Raw genomic sequence first — 22500 nt, 5'->3', positions numbered from 1 at the left:
TTGCTCTCCTCCCCTCCTGCTCTCCTCCCCTTGCTCTCCTCCCCTTGCTCTTCTCCCCTCCTCCCCTTGCTCTTCCCCTTGCTCTCCCCCCTTGCTCTCCTCCCCTTGCTCTCCCTCCCTCCTCCCTTGCTCTTCTCCCCTCCTCCCCTCCTCTTCTCCCCTTGCTCTTCTCCCCTTGCTCTCCTCCCCTTGCTCTCCTCCCCTCCTCCCCTTGCTCTTCTCCCCTTGCTCTCCTCCCTTGCTCTCCTCCTTGCTCTTCTCCCTTGCTCTTCTCCCCTTGCTCTCCTCCCCTTGCTCTCCTCCCCTTGCCCTCCTCCTTCTATCTTTTTCTTCCTTTTGTCCTGTATTTCCCTCCTTTCTCTCTCTATATGTACCACTTTATCTCTCTCTTGTCTCTCTTCCCTCTCTCTTGCTGTGCTCTGCTACCCCCACTTAGATTTCTCTCTTTCCTCTCTCTCTCTCTCTCTCTCTCTCTCTCTCTCTGTGTGTCTGCCTTGCTGTAATGAGATAAAGACTGGCCTCCAATTTCCTCAAACTCCCTGTACGATAGTGAATTACTTTCTGATTGGCGACATTTGAAAGGATGTGCAGAATAAGGGATTGATAATTGGCTGGGGTTTAAGATCTATCTGACTCTGCTCATCCAGCAAGCCAAAGAATTCTGAGGGAAATGGAGAGCTTTGTAAATCTATGTGGGGATTGTTGGAGACATTTTTTTGTAAATTGGCATTTTACACTCATTCAGGGAACCTCTGGGGATCATGGACAATCTGCCACTATAGGGAACCTTTTTCGATTTTTTTTTTTTTTTATGGGTGTTCTTAACTGGTGTTTTGTCTTATAATAATGTTTTAGTGTAAAATAATATGGTTATTGCTGGGTAAAGTGGTTGTGTTAGGCTTTCTCTGGTTAAGACTTTTTATGGTTTTGCCCTCTGAGGGGTGATGAGTGAGTAAGGGATGAGTCAGAATCTGTACAAGATGTCCAGGTGTTTGAAGGCCGGAGACCGATTTCATTTAGAGTCAGCTGATGGCTCAGGTAAATGAGAACAGACAGGCTGAATGAAAATAGACAGGGGTGAGGAGGAGTGTGTGTGTGTGTGTGTGTGTGTGTTGTGTTGTGTGAGGTGAGTGTGTTATGTAAAGAGGTGGAGAGGTGTTGTCTAAATGGGAGCAGACAGATGGAGGTGGTGGTGTGGTGGGGCAGTGGAGAGGTGGGTTGTGGGTATAGTGTCCAGGGCCTGTCAACTGTCCACACAGGCCCGGTCAAACTGGACGTCTCTCAGCAGCCACACTAATCAAATCTGCTGCCGGCCGCGCTTAGCCTAGATTAACTTTCATTGAGCAGGCCTGTTTTTGCTCTCCTGTCCGCTCCTTCTCTCTAGCTTTCACTCTCCCCTCTTCACACACACACACACAGACATATGCACACACACACACATACACACTCTGCAATGAAGAATGCCAGTGCAGCCTTAGAGGGAAAACCTGACAGTGCACAGTGTATATATTGTGGTCCATACATAGAAGGAGGCAGTCCATACTATATTATTAATTAGTGGGTATTCTAGGCACTTCACAGACGAGAGGTAGATAGATAGAGATAGATAGATAGATAGATATAGATAGAAATCCGGACTATAAGTCGCTCCTGAGTATACATTACATTACATTACATTACATTTAACAGACACTTCTTGACCAAAGTGACTTACATATGTCAGCTATATTACAAAGGGATCACATTGTCCCCGAGCAACTTGGGTTAAGTGCCTTTGCTCAAGGAGACGCAGGTGGAAGCCAGAATTGAACCGACAACTTTCAGGCTACTGCATAGCCCAGCTGGCGCTTAACCACTACACTACCACCTTTGGTAGTACAATTCGCATCAGTCCAAAAAACTGTGTCATGCAGAGCAGGAAAAAAACATATATAAATTCTTTTGACTATAAATTAGCATTTATTTAGAAATGTATTTCACAAAAATCAAAACCAAAACAGAGACTATGTAAATGGTTTATTGAGGCCAAAAAGATTCATGTTAATGAGAGACGAAGGAGTGAAGGCAGCCAAGAAGGGAGGGTAATTGTAAAACAGGAAGGTAATTGCAAAACAAAAGATCCACTGAAAGAAAATGCCATGTGGTAGACCAAAATGTATCTAAAATGTGGAGAATACAATGCAATCAAGCATTTTGGGCGATGTGGAGTCACAAACTGGCAGCAGATTAAATGCTCATGAGAGAGAAAAAGATGCAGTTTTAAAAGGAGGTGACCTAGCAAGCAGGCGATAGGCCTATAGGCCCGATGGTAATTGTAAAGCAATTTACAAAAGATTCACTGAACAAAAATGCAGATGTGGTACATGAAAATGTAGCTAAAAATGTGGAGAATGCGATGCAATCAAGCATTTTGGACGATGTGGAGAGACAAACCCGCAGCAGATTAAATGCTGGAGAGAAAAAGATGCGATTTTAAAGGAAGTGCAGACGAAGCTGCTGCAAGCAGGTGATATTTAGAAATATATTTCACAAAATCCAAGACCAAGAACAGACAGACTATGTAACTGGACACATTGAGGCCAAAAATATTGAGAATTCTACAGGGAATGTTACTGAAGACAAATGAGTGAATAGTGGCAAGAGGCAAGCCGAAGGCTGCTGACAAGGGCCCGATGCTAATTGTAAAGCAATTTACAAAAAAATCACTGAACAAAAATGCTGAAGTGGTACATGAAAATGTAGCTAAAAATGTGGAGAATGCAATGCAATCAATCATTTTGGACGATATGTTGGCACAGACTGACAGCAGAACAATTGCTTGGCTGGCCTCCTCCGAGAGAGTGAGAGAAAAAAAGATGCGCATTTAAAACCAGCGTCTAAATTCCAGCGCGGGATTGCGGGTATTGCAAATAAATTATTACTTAGTATTGAGCATAATAATAAAAGTCCCGCAAATCTAGCCATCTTAATGCGAGAAATTTCCACACATTTTACAGCGCTGTCTGACATTAATATAATAATGGAGCGGCCTAAATGCGGGACTATTGACGGACCAACTCTGACTTCAATTGAACCCCATGCAGAGACACACACGCGCGCGCAGGACCACTTTGGGGGTGCCTCTCTCTCGTTGCTCTCTCTCTCTCTCAGCAGGATTTGTCACTGCTGAAGTCAAATTATAGCCTAGGTGCTTCAACATCAACCGCTATCGACAGGAAAGGAAAACAAACGTTTAGCGATCAGGAACCATCAGGAATTTTGCAAACACAGAAGCATGACCGCCTATAACGCGAGAGAACATGGATGACTTCTCCATTTGACGTTCGATTGCGGATGTGAACAGACAGCTACAGACACGGAGCGCACAGTATGCCTACTTTCACTTTCTGTGCATATTCATTACGTGAAAGATAATTAGTAGCAAAACAGCGATCAAATATTACATGGCAGTGAGTTTTGTTGTCAAATGTTTTCAAGCTTGTCTGATAACGGGTGAGGAATGTTTAGGAGGCTCTTAAAACCTCAAATTTAGGCTGTGCAAAGCACAGCACCTTTATTTGGCCATGGCTTGTATTCGAGTCAGCTATATAGTCCTTTATTTCTTGCGTTTTATTGTGAGACATAGGCCTACTTTTCGTTTGGAGCGGCGTGGGGGAAGCAGATGTTCAATTTGAGATTTAATTTACGTTTGGACTGTTTGATTATATTGCTAAATATCGGGACTGATGACCACTGAAATCTGTGTGGTATTTAATGGCTTACTATTAAGTTTCATGTAGTGTCGGGATTTCGATTGCCATCCACTTATTGCGAGATAAGGTATCTGCGCTTTCATTCATTCATACGTGTGCTGTGCTTCAAGGGAAACCTTATTCCGTATAGCCAAAGAGGTCTAAGATAGCTTAAATGTAGTTATATTTTAAATTATGCATGATTTACTTTTTTATAAAATTCATAGGCTGATGCCTGGCAGCAACAATTGTGTTTAAATGTAGGTTACTGCTTCAGCCAGCTCAGAAGGGGCGGCATGCGACTGGTAGCTTGAGAGCAATGAGGGCAACGTGTTGGAGACTCATGGTGTAGGACAATGACTTTTTACTGGCAACAATACCAACCGACAATATAAAATATTAAGAAGAGCTCTTTTATGAGTTAAATTGAAACAAAATTATACTGGCTTTTATTTGTCCAAATCTGAGGCCCGGCTATAAATGGACGATTTAGGTATGCACTGTGTGTATAACACTAAGCACAAATCTCTGACTGAAAGTGCACAGGACTTGTGCATTTCAGAGCGCTCTCTCGCGGCTGTAGACATACTGTTTCACGTAGGGTTCATGTCAGTTAATATAAATTAACATTTAAAAACATGTTCAATTATATATTTTTTTCATATATAAGTCGCACCTGGCTATAAGTCGCAGGACCAGCCAAACTATGAAAAAAAGTGTGACTTATAGTCCGGAAAATACGGTAGATAGATAGATAGATAGATAGATAGATAGATAGATAGATAGATAGATACTTTATTGATCCCCAGGGGAAATTCAAGAGAGTAATCTGATTTCAAGACAAGAGTCATCTGTAGATATAATAGATATAGGGCCCGAGTTCAGTGGCGATATAGTGGGAAGCAATGTGAAAGTGGGGACTGAAATGGGCGAGATCCCTCCAGTGAAGTGTAATTGAATAAACCAATCACATGTAACCAACGTAAAATTTTGATCCATCTATCTTTTATTGATTAACTTCGGCCTGACTCAGCCTACTTTGTGTGTCTGACCTCCCTCTGGCCACTGTGGCCAAATACACTGTCAAACTCAGGTGGTATGTAGTTGAAAAGTGGATCTTTTATATTCTAAATTCATTAGATATAAAGTGAAATATGTCAAGCCATTTTGTGTTACTCATTTTGTTGCACAGCTCACGAAAACCAAAAATGAGTATCTCAAAATATTAGAATATGGAGGTTATAATACAGAAATGTCGACCTTTTGAAAAGAAATGAACTACAGTAATCTGACTAATTTGACTACCGTAATCTAAAATAGTTAATTTATACACTCAATACTTGTTCTGGATGCTTTTGCACAAATTACTGCATCAATGTGGTGTGGTATGGAGGCAATCAGTCTGTGGCACTGCTGAGGTGTTATGGAAGCCCAGGTTGCTGAGATTCCCATGATAATGGTTGTGTTTACTGAACCAAACTAAGAGTTTAAAGTCTCAGGAAACCAACATTTCTGTATTATAACCTCTTTATTCTAATATTTTGGGATACAAATGTTTGCTTTTCATGACCTGTAAGCTGTAATCATCAAGATTACAAAAAAAATGTACACTTCAGTATACACATACATGCACAGTGCGTGAACTGACCCTCATAGCAGCCAATAATCAACTGGAGAAAATGAATGTGGAGAGGTCACACTAATAGTACAGAGTTCATGATAATTGTCTGTGAAAGAGTGCACTACTATCGTTCATCCTGGAACGGGCCCCAGGATTGATCTGGTGAGGATCCAGCTGGACTTTGACCAGGTCTAGGCCAGATGTGGCCGGGGCTCGGCTGCTCCCCGGGTCTGGGTTGGGCTGAGGGTCTTTTGGACCGGCCCGTAGTGTGGCAGGATGAGTGATGAGACTTGGCCTCCTGCCAGCACACAGTCCGAACGAGCATGGCCGCGCTGCCAGCGCCTGACCGGGAAACTCTACTGCTCCTGAGACCGAGGGTTTTTCTCTGCAGAATAGGCTATTTCGAGCGTGTGACACAGGGAGGGTGGACAGGTAGGCAGACGTAACTTGTCCCTGACAACCAGCGGCAATCGACCGAATGGCTTCCCAGAATCAGACAGTTGAATTCCGGGTTGAATTCAATTAGCCTTTTTATCTCCAACTGGTTTGTGGCTAGCAGATTCAAAACACTCATTCCCATTTAGATGTGAATCTTGAGATACATGAGAATGGTCCAAGGCAGCCAAAAAGTAATTTCCTAATACACAAATTGATGATTAAATTACTTGCCTCAATAACTGTTAGAGTATTTCCTATGAGTGAAGAAGCATTTTACAATTTGATAAGTAGATGTTGCGTCCTATGACATCCTGTGGGTATTTGCTGGTGCTATTAATTCAATGAATCACAGCTGTTTCTCTGGTTGGCTTGTGAGTACATTTCCCTCAGAGTCTTTCTATTCCTCATTGATTGTCACTAGCGGTTGAAACGCTGTGTTGTGCATGGAGATGGCTAAGTCACTGGCCCATACTGTATCAGTGCTGTGTGGAATTGCCATGACCTGCTTGACTTGCTAGCAATGTGCAGCCTAAGATTGGGGCTAGTGGCTACCCACGTGGAGGTGAATGTTGCACACAGAGACATACAAATACACACACACACACACACACACACACACACACACACACACACACACATATTCAGAAATTCACATACACAGATGACACACACACACCCATAACCTTTCCCTGCTGTGGATGTGCTCAGGGCTTTAAGACAAGTCAAATCCAATTACATCAGCCCTGAGTCCACTGATGCTTGCACTGATGTATTAATTTTTAAGTGGGGAGACTGCTGCCTGGTAATCCCCTAGAAAGGGCCTCCTTGTCAGTCAGTGACACACACACACACACACACACACACACACACACACACACACACACACACACACACACACACACACACATACACACATATGTACAAACAGCACATACATGCACATACACCAGTGTTCTGTCTCTCTCTCTCTCTCTCTCTCCCAAACACACACACATACACACATAGGAGATTTGCATCCCAGGATGGCGTCACCATGGCGACAGTGGATGGCACTTAGCCGTCTCGTGGGTGGAGGCTTTTCTCTGGCGTCTGAGAGCATGGAGCCCCAGTACCGGCAGGTCATTAGCTACGGCACGACATCAGCAGCCTTTTATCTTCCTGTATGTTCCTGTGTGTATGTTTATGTCTATCTGTGTGTGTTTGTCTATCTATCTGTTTGTGTTTGTATGTGTGTTTGTGTGTATGAGATGGAGAAAGAGAGGGGGAGAGGGAGAGAGAGAGAGAAAGAGAGAAAGAGAGAGAATATCTGTCACAGTCACTAGCAGCAGTCCTAGCAGCAGTATTGTTGGTAGCAGAGTGTCTGAGGTAATCTTGTGTTGGGGTCTTAAGTCTGCTTATCACACACACACACTCAGGGCAGCAGGCTAGACAACACACACACACACACACACACACACACACACCACTATTACTCATCCTAGCACTTCAAGCTCTAATGATGCCATCCTACATACTGTAGGTTCATTTACACTTATCTGAAAATGTGTGTGATTCCTGTCCTCCTGCTTCTTCTTCTTCTTCTTCTTCTTCTTCTTCTTCTCTCTCTCTCTCTCTCTCTCTCCATAGCCGGGACTCTACTCTTGAATTTCCCCTGGGGATGAATAAAGTATCTATCTATCTGTCTATCTATCTACTCAGCCTCTCATCTGGTCAGGGTTGTCAGCTGCTGATTGATATGTGATAGATCACTGGATATAGAAAGGGACCCAGACATTGCAAAGTGCATTTAGTTTTATTGCATGTTCCATGTGTAGAGGTAGTTCAACGTATCTTACAGACTACTAGAATTATAACTAGCTTACGTATCAGAATTATAAAATACCAGACATAATGGACATTTACATTTTAAGTAATGGACATGTTCATATGTATGTTTTTGTTCCAACTTGAATGGCGTAATGAGGTTAACTTCACTTGAGCCCATTGCACAAGACATGGCATGTTTTTGCCATCATGTTCTGCCTTTAGAACTGTTGAGAGAGAAAAGAAGAGCTTTTATTATGCTCATCATTGTTCATCAGTGAAACAAATTATGACCTTTTAAAGAAGAAGCAATCAGACAAGAGCTTCAAGAGTCCTGCTATACAAAACAAAGTCTCTCTCTCTGTCTCTCTGTCTTTGTCTTTGTCTCTGTCTCTCTCTCTCTCTCTCTCTCTGTCTCTCTCTCTCTCTCTCTGATGAATTAAACACAGTGGACTGGATGAGCACATCGTGTGGCTTTGTGTGCATTTTGTGAATCATGGAGCTTAATCTCACTCTGCCTCCTCTCCCCTTGCACTCTCTCCATCTCTCTCTGTCTGTCTGTCTCTCTCTCTCTCTCTCTCTTTCTCTCTCTTTCTCTCTCATGACATGGTAAGCGGGTTTTTTGTATTTTCCTTGCACAAAACTGTAAAACAGTAAATATAAATACCAAAAGAACCATGGTTCAGTTCCTGCTGATATATGTAACAGCACAAAACGCATGTTACATGATATGTACAGTATATACTACTGGTCTGAACACCTCAGATTTCATTTGAACTTGAAATTGCACGAATGACCTGAAATGGTGAAAAGGTGAAAAGAACTGTCCTGCCGGAGGGTTTAAGTTATGCCCAGGCGACACTGTGTGGTCCACAAGTGAAGCATTCTATACACAGAGCGTAAAAATAGTTTTTGAAGACTGGTCTAATTTTTTTCCAAAAATCGCATCTGGTGTAGCCATTGATTATAGTAGAAGCTAAGTTACAGCAGACAATGCACAAACAGAAAGCTTCAGTTATGTGTCACTGTTATAATTAGCAAAAACATGAAAAAAAAGTTTGGGCCTTGTTCAGGGAACAAGTTACAACTAACAGGTGTTATTTACACAGTTACAGTAAAGTAAAAAAGCCTTGCAGGGTGAAGCAAATAATTTGCACAGGTGTTCCACCTTCTGTTGATTACTTTAAATCCCTGTCTCCCTTAAAGCAGAGTTGCAACAGACAGTGCTATCATGCCCTCTGAAGTAATACTTGGATAATATTACACCTTGGAAAGTCAGACACTGAAAGCCATCCCCATTGTCTAACTTAATATGATTGAGAGAATGCCAGTAGTTTGAAATGATGAAATGCTGTCTGCTTTGAAGAGTCTAAAATATAAAAACTTTTATTTAGATTTGTTTACACTCGTGTTTACTGTGCAACTCCACGAGTGTTATTGCACTGGCGAGAGTTTTTAGAGTTGTCAGTGTTGCTCTACAATGTAAAAAGAGTTAGAAAAAGGAAGACCCATAAATAAAAGTAGGTGCTTCTAAACCTTTGACTAGTAGTGCATATATATATATATATGTATAGAGTTGCTGTTTGTGTTAGATATGAGAGGGTTACATAAGAGTCTGACTAAGGGACCCTCTCCATATCTCATGTCTATGCTCTGGAGAGCTGGGAAGGGAAGCATTGCAGGCTCTTTCTTCACACACTGTCTGCTCATGTTCGGCTCCACATGCACCAGGGCTCAGACTCAAAGAGCATGGGATAGCTCTACATGCACCAGAGCGCATACCCAAAGCACTTTATGGCTGGTAGGCTGTAGGCTCAGCCGAGTGGATCGGTTACTGTGTTCGCCCAACAGCACTGGCACCGAAGTCAACACCGGGCCAGGCAGCCAAGTCACTAGTGTCTGGAGGATGACTAAAAGAAATGCTCTGAGCTGGAAGTAGCCTTTCCCAGAGAGTAGAGTGTTGTGTTAGCCAGAGTGTTGATCTGGGGGGGTGGTGAATCACAACATGCAAAAGAAAAAGCACTTTGCCTTAGATGTTCCCCAAGCTGCATTTCTGGCTTTTAAATAAGTCCTGGGTTCTTGATGGAGGTTTTGATGTGTTGAAAAAGCCTTGCTCACTTTGTTCTGTTTAGGCACAGATCTGGGCCTCAGTTGGTGCAGATGTGTTGCATGGGATTTTGAATGTTTATAAACACCCCTAGTTGCCTGTTCTGTGGATCAAATTGGACTTCGATCTATTCTAGATCCTGTTGGTCCATAGCACGGCTGCATGTTCTTGCTATATATTGTAGCCTCACAGGTTTAGAAACATCCAAGATAACTCTTGAACAGATCCTGGTCAGGTCTGTGCCCCATACATATCACAGACTGTTTATCCAGGCTACTATGGAAGTCTATGTAAAAGCACAGATAAATAGGGATTGGTACTACATTATTCATTCTGTGATTGATTAGTTGTTCTGATCTGCCTCTAGGTATTGGTGCAGGGAGGAGTTGACCTTTATTTATGTCATTCATTTAACCCATTAAACTGTCTACCATCTCCCTCTTTATGCCTCTCAGTAGGCGCCATTAACTCACATGACTTCCTATTGTCTAAATATCACACACACACACACACACACACACACACACACACACACACACACACACACACACACATGTGCACCCATACTATACACACACACACACACAGCGCACACTTGCCACACGCCAGACACGCCTGCACACACACACACACACACACACACACACACACACACACACACACACACACAGACATCCCAGCCAGGAAGAGAAAGCACTGTATGTCCTAATGAAAGGCCAGCAATAAGGCCATCAAAGACCTTGAATTGTTCACGGTCGATTCCAATTACAAATGACTGTTTGATAAACAGAGTGTCGTTGTGCTGGCGGATCGAGTTCTCCAGGCATCACCCCTGACTCGACTGGCCCAGACTCCTCAGGCTCTGCTCCCATGTCCTGTCATCTTCGCTCGTCATATCTAAAAGCTATTGATCGCCATAAACACAGGACTCGAGTCGAAGGCCTGTTAATATTTAATGGGGGAGGCCTACTGAAAAGACATGTGAGCTGCAATTTTCTGCACTGTGTTCTCTCCCCCTGGGTTGATTTAGTGCCGGAGTCAGCGCCACTTCAGATAAGTGGACATGGTTAACCCTTTGGATGAAAGTAAATGGAACATTTGACAAAAAACAAAACTTTCCCTCTGTTTTCTTGCTGAAATACACTATGCAGGATGTTAAAGGATTTGTTGGAGTGGTCTGGGGTTATTTTCTACTATAGTGTTAAACTGGCTAAAATACCATAGAACTGTGCATTTCTGCATGTGTGCGTGTGTGTGTCTGTGTGTGTGTGTGTGTGTCTGTCTGTGTGTGTGTGTGCGTGTGTTAACATTCGCAAGCGATAGATTCCACTTGAGTGGTGCCAGTGATAGAGTAGCCACACACACACAGACACACACACACACACACACACACACACACACATCCTCCCCTCCCACCACCATGCTGGGTGCTGTGCCCAGCCTGCCTCCGCGCCCCCTCGGCCCCTTCTGATGAGGCTCCTGTGGTGTGGCGCTGCCCTCTCTCCCCCTCTCCCTCCACTGGGCCTCACACTCCTCAGAGCAACGCTGCCCTCACTGCTCTCCAGGACCAGCACACACAACCCAGCCCCGCTACACAACACTCTCTCCAGCCCTCCACATAACCTTGGGAGAGATGGTGAGAGAGAGAGAGAGAGAGAGACAGAGAGAGACAGAGAGAGAGAAGAGTGTTAAAAGAGAAAAAAAGAAAAGGATAATAAGCTAGAAGAAAGAAAGGAAGGAAGAAACCAGAGAGGGAAAGATGACAGTGAAAAGGCTTTGAGGCCTAGCAATGCTTTGAAAGGCACCTTAGGTGTCTGTTTATGAATGGAGAGCCATATTGACAGCACACAGTGAGTGGCTGTCAAGCCCTCTGCATTGGGACTGAAGCACACTACTTCTGGCTTCAATGGGAGTTCAGTAGTTGGCTGACACACACACACACACACACACACACACACACACACACTGACACACACTCACAGATTCGAAGTTGAAGGCCTGGGTGAGGGCTTATAAATGGCTATTGCATTACTGCAGAGTACATTGAGATCCTTATAATGCACAGTCCTCAGTACCTCACTAAAGCCAGCCAGTGATTGACATGGGTTGTTCATTTAGTGTGTTGTTATATTTTATGATTCTATCATTATGATTTAGAATATGTTCATCCTAAGCTTTATTTGTGCAACATTGTGGTATGTTAGTATGTTTGGTCTTGGTCTTGTCTTGGTGTACCAGATCTGTTTAAGCTGCTGTTGTTATGCCATGTTCTATTTACCCCAACTTGACCGCATCCCAGTTAAAAAGTCAGAAAGCCAACCATTGTTGACAGTTTTGTGGTACAAGTTGTTGACCATTGTTTGCAGTGCAATGTAGCAACATGTCCAAAGACAGACATTTGAGGGAGGAGGAAAGGAGTGTGGAAAAATACGCTGATCTATCTGGTAATTCCAGTAGTGTCTGTTTGGCTATGTGTCTGTGTGTTCTTCGCATAGCACTAGCTCTCAAACTGTTTGTCCAACCGACTTCACGCTTGGCATGTGTCTTGCTAAGGGCACAAGTGAGTACAGTATCTAGTTTGATGTTGGTTGGATTAGAAATACAGCAGTTAGAAGATGTATTTATCGGCTCTTGCCACTCTAGCAAATGCCCTCCGCCTTCCCACACTTCAGAAAGTGGTACCACTAAGTGCAGCGTTGAGTCAGGTGTTTGGATGTGAACGTAATATACATTACAGACTTCATGTGTGACCTTAACAATATCGAGTGCACCTTTGGATGTGGTTTGACCTCAACAACATGCCAACTGACACCAGGATGCAATGTTGTTTTGAAATGACATGGAAAATAATGCTTTCATAAACTGCCACTCTAGAGCATCCTGATCATACTGTCTTTGGAATTTGAATGAACAAGCAACCATTCCAACTGCATGTTTCCAAATTGGACAGTCATGAAGAGCACTCAGAGATGGGCTACTCTGGCTATTTGAGCTGGATAAACAAGTGGCCGAGCGTGCAGTTACTAATGCTAGAGACTGTTGGGAAAATCTTCTTATTAAGCTCTTGAGTTAAACATAGCCCCAACCCCTATATCAAAACAACTGTTAGTGTTGCCATTTGATCTGTAAAAAAATGTTAATGCATAAATGAAGCTTATGAATGCTTAGTTGAAATGCTTTTTGTCCTAACTATTATTCCATTTTTAAAGAAGGCCTAGGTGTGGGCATTTAATTGGGCTACAGGTTTTCTACAGGGATGGGCATGGATTATAAGGGCACTGCTGCACTAGTAGCATAGAGAGCAGAGAGGAGAGGAGAGGAGATCAGGGCCTGAGCCCAGCTTGCCTGCCTGCCTGCCTGCCTGCCACACGACCTGGGCTGAGAATTTATGATGTGGGGTGGGGTGGGGGAGTCGTCAGCGGCGGCAAAGGTACGTGCGGCCCCTTGATTAAATCCGTGACCTTCAGCGCTCGCACACACAATCAGCGGGAGGATAAATTCATCATCACATTGATCCATCAATTGAATTGCATTTCCGACACTCTCGATCGCTTGACCTCCGAGGCAGATGGGATTGTCTAATTTGCTTCCCGCTGCGGATTGCCTCTGCTCTCTCTCACACCTAACTGCCACCCCCATCTCCACCCCCACAACAACCCCCAAGCCAGAATTTATGTCCTTACCCCCAGGAGACGTGTGTGCCTTGTTACGGGGCTCCAAAGCAATCAAATACATATGGCCTCTCCAATTCATTAAAATTCACTGGGGTCCAGCATTTACATACATTAGAATATGTCACATAAAGTGCATAGCTTCATGACATCACCCACAAGACAAGCCTACGGCGTCACTGTGAACCAGAGCTGGTGCTCTGTGCTCTCCTCCAGGACCTTCTGTCAATGCCTGTCTGTGTATGTTTGTGTGTGTGTGTGTGTGTGTGTGTGTGTCTGTGCCTGTGTCTGTGTGTGTGCGTGCATGTGTGTGCACACGCAATGTGGTCCTGTAGTCCTGTGCCCATGTTGGATTCTCTGAATATAGGCATATTCTCTTCGAAAAGGCACAGAAATTGGGTCAGCTGCAAGGATTTACAGTGTGTGTGTGTGTGTGTTTGTGTGTATGTGTGTGTGTGTGTGTGTGTGTGTGTGTGTGTGTGTGTGTGTTTGTGTGTGTGTGTGTGTGTGTGTGTGTGTGTGTGTGAGGGCAGGCGATTGTTTTGATTAGGAAAGCTCACCATCCCAAGAAATACTGTGATGAACTGTAAAAGGTTTGCCAGTCAGATTCTGTATATTCCGTACTTTGTATAACAACTCGACCAGTCATGTTCTTGAGGCGTATAGTGTTGATGATTTTTGTTTTAGTACTGTTTACATAAAAGTGTACAATAGCTGTGATGCTTTGATTACTGAATGTTAACAAATTCCTGAGCATTTATGTGTATGTGTGTGTGTGTGTGTGTGTGTGTGTGTGTGTGTGTGTGTGTGTGTGTGTGTGTGTGTGTGTGTGTGTGTGTGTGTTTGGAAAGAATCATGATCAAAAGGTGGGAGCATGAGACAGAATTATAATCAGGCAGCAGAGAGAGGAAGAGGGAAGGAAAAAGCGAGAGAGAGAGAGAGAGAGAGAGAAAGAGAGAGAGAGAAAAAGAGAGAGAGAGAGAGAGAGAGAAAGAGAGAGGGAGGTTGAAAGCAAACATAAAGAGAGAAGTGAGTGAAAGGGACAGATGAGGATAAATGAAAGAGGTGATAGAAAAGAACAAGAGAAGATAAAGAGAAGAATTTACAGTGAGAGAAAGATGGAAGGATGAATATCTAACAGGATAGGAGAGAGGAGAGGAGGGAAGATTCAAAGAGAGAAGAGAGGAATTAAGTGAGGGAGGGAGAGAGGGAGAGAAAGGATGAAAAGATGGAGAGACACGCCAAAGGAGCTGTGTGTAACTGGATTATGCACAGTAGTCTTCCTCACTAACCCAGCATCCTCTTCCTCTCTAACCCAGCATCCTCCTCCTTTCTAACCCAGCATCCTCCTCCCCTCTAACCCAGCATCCTCCTCCTCTCTAACCCAGCTCCCTCTTCCTCTCTAAACAAGCATCATCTTCCTCTTTAACCCAGCATAATCTCTCTCTCTAACCCAGCATCCTCCTCCTCTCTAACCCAGCATCTTCTTCCTCTCTCAACAAGCATCCTCTTCCTCTCTAACCCAGCATCCTCCTCCTTTCTAACCCAGCATCCTCCTCCTTTCTAACCCAGCATCCTCCTCCTCTCTAACCCAGCTCCCTCCTCCTCTCTAACCCAGCATCCTCCTCCTCTCTAACCCAGCTCCCTCTTCCTCTCTAAACAAGCATCCTCTTCCTCTTTAACCCAGCATAATCTCTCTCTCTAACCCAGCATCCTCCTCCTCTTTAACCCAGCATCCTTTTCCTCTCTAACCCAGCATCCTCCTCCTCTTTAACCCAGCATGCTCTTCCTCTTTAACCCAGCATCATCCTCCTCTCTAACCCAGCATCCTCCTCCTCTCTAACCCAGCATCCTCTTCCTCTCTAAACAAACATCCTCTTCCTCTCTAACCCAGCATCCTTTTCTTCTCTAACCCAGCATCATCCTCCTCTCTAACCCAGCATCCTCTTCCTCTTGGCCCCTCTCCTCCTATGTTCTCTAGCATTTGGTGGCCAAAGGGATGTCAGGCTTAAATGTCTTCTGTTCCCTGTTATTAATGTAATGGTGTGAGCCTCGTCAGTTAGAGGGTTTAATATGTTGTGTGCTTTATTGGTATAACTGAGAAAGATTAACAATGGTTTCATTTATCCTCTCTTCCCCCTCCACTCTTCCTCTCCTCCTTTCTTCTCTTCTCCTCTCCTCTCTTCCCCCTCCACTCTTCCTCTCCTCTCCTCTCCTCTCCTTTTCTCCTCCACTCTTCCTCTTCTCTTTTCCTCTCCTCTCCTCTCCTCCTCTCCTCTCCCTCTCTCCTCTCCTGCTCTGCAGCCTGCAGGCCAGGCTTCTATAAGGCGGAGGCCACGGAGACCTACTGTGCCAAGTGTCCCCCACACAGCTACTCCCGCCAGGAGAGAGCTGCCGAGTGCACCTGCGAGCAGAGCTACTACCGCGCCGACGGAGACCCACGCTTCATGGCCTGCACACGTAAGTGGACACACACACACACACACACACACACACACACACACACAGGCATGAAATGCATTCTGCCAGGGCCACATGCCAAACCCAGTATCCTAACAGAAGTCTCCAGAGCATCTTCGCTGTGCTGAGTTATGTGGGGATGTGAAAGCGTCGCTGTTCAGAATTAAGGCAGGGAGGCAGATTGGAAGATTTGTTTATGTATGCTAGTCATCAGGCCAGGGGCAACAATGATGTGCTAATCTAATTAGAGATGGCAGGGAAAGCATAAATCAGCACTGGCTCCCTGACTCACTCACATATGGCGGTGATATTTCACTCACGCACACACACACATACACACACCACATACACACACTCACACACACACAAACACACACCACATACACACACTCACACACACACACATACACACACAAAGCAAAGACAGATGAGATTGCACTCATTTACATATTTGAGAAGGTTTTGAATGACAATGTCACACAGATATAAATACAAACACGCCTCTCTCACACACACACACACACACAAACACACACACACACACACACACACACACACACACACACACACACACACACACACACACACACACACACACACACACGTATGCAAATAATCCTAATCTCATAAACATACTCATAAATGCTGCTTTGCACTCAGGGTTATGTGTCATTCACACACACACACACACACACACACACACACACACACAAAATACAGAGAGAGAAATACTCAAGCATGCAGACAAATGACTGTAGGCAAATACACACAGGACTGCTGACTCCCATTCACCAGCACACACGCGCACACACACACACACACACAAACACACACACACACACACACACACACACACACACACACGCACACACACACACACACATATGCTCACAGTGTTGGTCAGGCAGACAGTTATAATCCAATAAGCCAGTTGTATCACTGCGGTGAGTCCCAGGTAAATGTGAGCTATTACTTTAATAAAGTGTGCAGGTGTATTGGAGCATTCCCTCATCGCCACGGCTACAAGTTGCATGCCAGGTGCATGCCAGGTGTGATGAGCTCCCAAAATTATCCTCTCTGGCTGACTAACTGTCTAACTCTGATAGAGAGAGAAGTAGAAGAGATGTGACAGAGAGAGAGAGAGAGAGAGAGAGAGAGAGAGAGAGAGAGATGATAAGAGGGGAAAGCTGGGAAAGCTGAAAAAGAAGAGGAATACAGAGGACATAGAAAAAGAAAACGATGGACAAAGACAGCAGAATAAAATGGCCACCAAGGAGATCAGGGCACTCACTCAAACACAACACACACACACACACACACACACACACACACACACACACACACACGCGCACACACACACACACACACACACACACACGTATGCCATTGAAGCAGTGAAGGAAAGCAGGAGAGTGAATGAGAGGAAAGAGGCTGCGTATCGTCATGCATCTCAGCCTGTCATCAGATGTATGCTCCAGACAGGAGTAATTACCCAGCCAGGCCCTGTGAGCTGCTCTCCTCCGCTCCCCCAGAAAGGGCAGCCTACCCTGGGCTGGGGCTGAGGAGAGATGGGCCTGGCAGTCGGGCGGGTCCCAGGGGAATGCTCTTCATTCTTCCAAGGGGGCCCACATCTGATGAAATGTCATCACTGTCAGCTGTTTAAATCCCCCGCCTATCAGCCTTGCTGTCTATCTCTCCCTTGCCTCTCCTGCTTTTGTCCTCTCTCTCTCTCTCTCTCTCTCTCTCTCTCTCCCCTCTCTCTCTATATCTGTCTTTCCCCATCTCTCTCCTTTTCTGTCTCTCATTCTCTCTCTACCTCTTTATCCATCTCTCTCTCCTCCTCCATACGTACCTGTGTGGCCCATCCTTCTGTTTCATTCACCCTCGTCTACAATCTCCTCCAATCTCATCTGTTCAGCAGAGCCCTGTGCACAGGCTTTTCATCAACAGGGGGATGTGGGGGCAGGGTGGGTGGCTGAGCTGCTCTGATCGATAATGCTTGTCAAAGAATGCACACACAGGTTTCTCTGAAAATACATTCAAGGATGTGCATCTGACTGCACGCATAGACACACACACACACACACACACACACACACACACACATGTGTGACATACTGAACATTTTTGTTACAATCTAATGAACAGAAATAGAATCATTCAGCAGCAAGAAAGCTTATTTACTGTTGATCTGATTCATAGTTCCATTAACTCTGGCCCCAGCTCTATGGGCTTGAGAAAAAGGCACACAGAAGGAGAAATGCAAGAAGAGACACAGAGAACAGCATAAAGAGAGAAAGAAAGTGAGAGATACAGAGTGAGATAGAGAGATGGGGAGAGGAAGTGAAGCCAAGAGCAAGTAAGAATGAGAGAGAGAGAGAGAGAGAGAGCGACAAGAGAGAGGGCACTGCAGATACTCCAGCAGCGATGGAGATGGGGGGAATACATGAGAAAAAGAGTGAAGGGAGAGATGGAGAGAGGGAATGAGATAGAGAGAGATGGAGGGTGCACAGTAGGAACTCTTGTGGTACTGGAGGCTGTGAGCATTGGCACTTCATTAAACAGAGTTCCCCACACTGCTGGCCCAGTTGGTACCGGTTCTCCCCACAGAACCACGGTACCGGAGCAGCGGGTTCAGCCAGCGCCCAGCTCCCTCATCACAAAGCCCCCTGTGTGCCTCCACCTGCAGCCTTGCATACCAACAGCCTGCCTGCTGGCAAGTGAGTGTGAGTGTGTATGGGGCACTCTACACAAACACACACACACACACACACACACACACACACACACACACGCTTATACAGACGCAGTACGCTGAACCGAAGCTAAGCATGCAGTGTTCCAGCTGCCTTTAAACCCCTACAGCCCTCTCTCTTTCTCTCTGTCTCTCTGATCCTCGCCTAGTAATTTTCTAACAATTTTAATGTCCTCAAACTTTTCAAATTATTTTGAATTTAGGAAAGAATTCCTGCGTGCAGAGGTTTTTATGTTTTTATCTGGTTGTTGGTCCGATTTTTCAAAACCACTGTACATGATAAGCAGACCCCACACGTCACTGTCATATAATGCAATTGGTGGAATATTTTGAGCCAGATTCTAATGTCAAATTGAATATTTTTTTAATGGCATGGAAAAGCCTTCATGCTTTCGATTTAAAATCATTCATGGTCAGGCTGAAGTTACCAGTTCTTCCGTCATAGGTATGCATCAGGTATGCATCATTTTTAACATGCAAGCAGCTGTGGCCTACTGGTTAGCTCTTCGGACTTGTAACCGGAGGGTTGCCGGTTCAAACCCCGACCAGTAGAAACGGCCGAAGTGCCCTTGAGCAAGGTACCTCACCCCTCACTGCTCCCCGAGCGCCGCTGTTGTAGCAGGCAGCTCACTGCGCCGGGATTAGTGTGTGCTTCACCTCACTGTGTGTTCACTGTGTGCTGAGTGTGTTTCACTAATTCACGGATTGGGATGCAGATGCAGAGACCAAATTTCCCTCACGGGATCAAAAGAGTATATATACTATACCTACTGTGTAATATACTGTTGAAGTAGGTCTACTGTTTGTTTTTTTTAGATAGATGGTCCGTGAAGTTTTTTTATTGGTTAAGTGGTCCTTGGTCTGAAAAAGTTTGAGAAACACTGTTTATGAAAATACTGTTTGTGAGTGTGTATGACCATTGTTCTAATAAAGGATCTATGTTTACATCTGTGAGCTTTGACATCTCTCTCTCTCCCTGTCTCTCTCTCTCTCTCTCTCTCACTCTCTTCATCCCAGAGCCCCCCTCGGCCCCTGAGCACCCCATCTCCACCATCAACGACACCTCTGTCACCCTGGAGTGGAGCCCGCCGCGGGAGACTGGCGGCCGTGGCGACGTGGCCTACAACATCCACTGCAGGAAGTGCTCATCTGATGGCAAGAAGTGCAGCCCGTGTGGCGGTGGACTCCACTTTGCACCGCGGCAGTTCGGCCTGTTGACGGCCAAGGTGCAGGTGACTGACCTGCTGCCGCACACCAATTACACGTTCAGCATTGAGGCGGTCAACGGCGTGTCGGACCTCAGCCCCAGCCCCCGCCAGCAGGTCTCAGTCAACATCACCACGAGTCAGACTGGTACGTGCAGCAGAGGAGGTTGTCAGGATGTGTGTGTGTGTGTGTGTGTGTGTGTGTGTGTGTGTGTGTGTGTGTGTGTGTGTGAGTGTGTGTGTGTGTGTGCATGCATGTGTTGTGCATGTGTTGCACACCGACTCAGACAACTGTTCACCAAGTGTTCAGTGGTCATTCCTGTGTGAGATGGCAACAAATAGAAAAGAGTTGTATTTGATAACTACTCAGGATAATATTACAGGAGCAAAGCTGCCTTCTAAACACAGGTCCTTAGCTACTTCCTCCATTTTTATTTGCAGCAGAAGGAAACAGTTAGGTTAGCTGCTATTAGAACAGTGGAGGAATTCTGGGATGAGAAGTTCCTAGAATTCCTCTGCGCCACAAGCAAGATATAATAAAGAAGGTTGAAAAACTGTTCACAGATTGGAAGGATTTGAAAAAGAACGCCGAAAGGTCAGAAACACAACAGAAGAAAGAAAACATGTCTTCCTCAGACTATAATGAAATGTTTGATGTTGCCCATGAAAATTCCATGGACTTTTATTAGCTAACTTTAAGTCAATTGAGGTACCTTTAAATATTCTCCAAAACTCATAAAACTTTGCAAATTATGTTTTTCCAACAAATACAACAAATTCAGGGGGTCAGAGCATAAAAAAATCAGGTATTATTTTTAATAATAGGTGTGCATGCATTTAAAGGAGGGATGTCGACAGAGAGACGGAGGGGGCATAACAGCAGCATGTTCTCTTGCGCTGCTGTGCATGGCTGCAGCCTGCTCTTTAAAGATGCATGAGTCAGAGCTGGCTCCTCTGAGGCAGGGGTATGCATTAACATGTACAGAGCTTTTTAAACATGTCACCCCTCGGTCAACTGTGCACTTAACACACGCGTGGTACTGTTTAATATACTCTCTCTCGCTAAGACACACACACACACACACACACACACACACACACACACACACACACACACACATACATACACACACACTATTATATGCTGACATCAACAATATATATCCAGGCACCGCATACACTTTTGTTTGTGTTTGATTTGTTTCATTCATAGCACGTATATTGTTATTGCTCTGCCATTGTTTGACATTTTTGCTTCCCATAGCAGTAATGTATGAGTAGTATGTTGGTGCTGTAAATGTGCATTTGACTCTTTACACAAATCTAATGAAAGTGTTTGTTTGTACAGTATGTGTGTGTGTGTGTGTGTGTGTGTGTGTGTGTGTGTGTGTGTGTGTGTGTGAGAGAGAGAGAGAGAGAGAGAGAGAAACAGAAAGTGTTTGATATAGAGAGGCGTTTAGTCACAGAGGATGAGACTGAAAAGAAAGGAACACAAACACATGCCCACACAGACGCACGCACACACACACACGTAAGCATGCACACGCGTACACATACACACACACACACACACACATACATAAACGCACACACACACACTCTGGCACAGACACAAACACACTCATGCTCACACTCATAGAAACTCTTACAGCACAGGTGTATGAAGTAGGAGGTGGGAGGTTTCTGAAAAGAAAGGAACACAAACACATGCCCACAAAGACGCAAGCACACACACAGACACACACACACACACACACATAAGCATGCACACGCGTACACATACACACACACACACACACACACACACACTCTGGCACAGACACACACCAGTGGCACAGACACACTCATGCTCACACTCATAGAAACAGCACATTACAGCACAGGTGTATGAATTGGGAGGTGTTAACTGTGTTAAAATGACTCAGGTGTCTGTAATTGATTAAAGGTCATGCTGTACAGAGAGAAAGAGTGAGAGAGATAAAGAGAGAGAGAGAGAGAAAGAAGGAAGGACATATTTGTCATGAGGGTCTTTAAGCCTCAGGTGTGAAATAATTGCAGGTGTGCAGTTATTTAGAATAAATTATGTAAGATAGTGAGACTTAAAAACATCCCACTTTAAAGTGACACAATTTCAAAATTAACTTAACTCTATAACTAAGTATTTTCAAGTGTGTGTGTGTGGGGTTCTTTTTCAGGGTGTGTTGATTTCAAGAGAATGTAAGAAGCTGTGTGTAGTGTTTTGGAATAAGTGTATTGCAGAATTGCAAAGTGCTATAGAAGCTGTACGTAAAAGCTGCTGTTTATAAAGATGACATTTTGTGTGTACTGCCAAAGCTTAACAATTACAGTAAACAAAGTGTTAACAGTCCCTCTCTCGCTTTACCTCCCTCTCTTTCCCTCTCCCTCTCTCACTTTACCTCCCTCTCTTTCCCTCTCCCTCTCTCACTTTACCTCCCTCTCTTTCCCTCTCCCTCTCTCTTTTTGTGCAGTGAGTGTGATTCTGAAGGAGAGGAAGAGCAAGGACAGCATCACGCTGGCCTGGCAGGGCCCAGACAGGACCAATGGAGCCATCGTGGAGTATGAAGTCATCTACTACGAGAAGGCAAGTCATCCTTTTCTCTCCTCTCCTCTCATCCCCTCCTCCACTCATCTCCTTTTCTCTCTCTGCTGCTGTTGTTCTTCCAGCCTCTCTCTCTTTCTCTCTCTCTC

General features: G+C 44.7%; 1 protein-coding gene across 1 annotated transcript in view; it reads left to right on the top strand.

Annotated features, from left to right (window-relative positions):
- The window catches only part of epha4b (eph receptor A4b), a 118640-nt gene that overhangs the window by 47483 nt on the left and 48657 nt on the right, over positions 1-22500 (top strand). The window contains 3 exon segments of the mRNA XM_048237790.1: positions 15676-15831; positions 19604-19939; positions 22281-22393. Of these exon segments, the coding sequence (XP_048093747.1) occupies positions 15676-15831; positions 19604-19939; positions 22281-22393 (605 nt within the window).

This window comes from Alosa alosa, chromosome 1 (genome assembly GCF_017589495.1).
Source record: "Alosa alosa isolate M-15738 ecotype Scorff River chromosome 1, AALO_Geno_1.1, whole genome shotgun sequence".
NCBI lineage: Eukaryota > Metazoa > Chordata > Actinopteri > Clupeiformes > Clupeidae > Alosa > Alosa alosa.
Note: the sequence above shows the minus strand (reverse complement) of the source record. Positions and strands in the feature narration are given on the sequence as shown.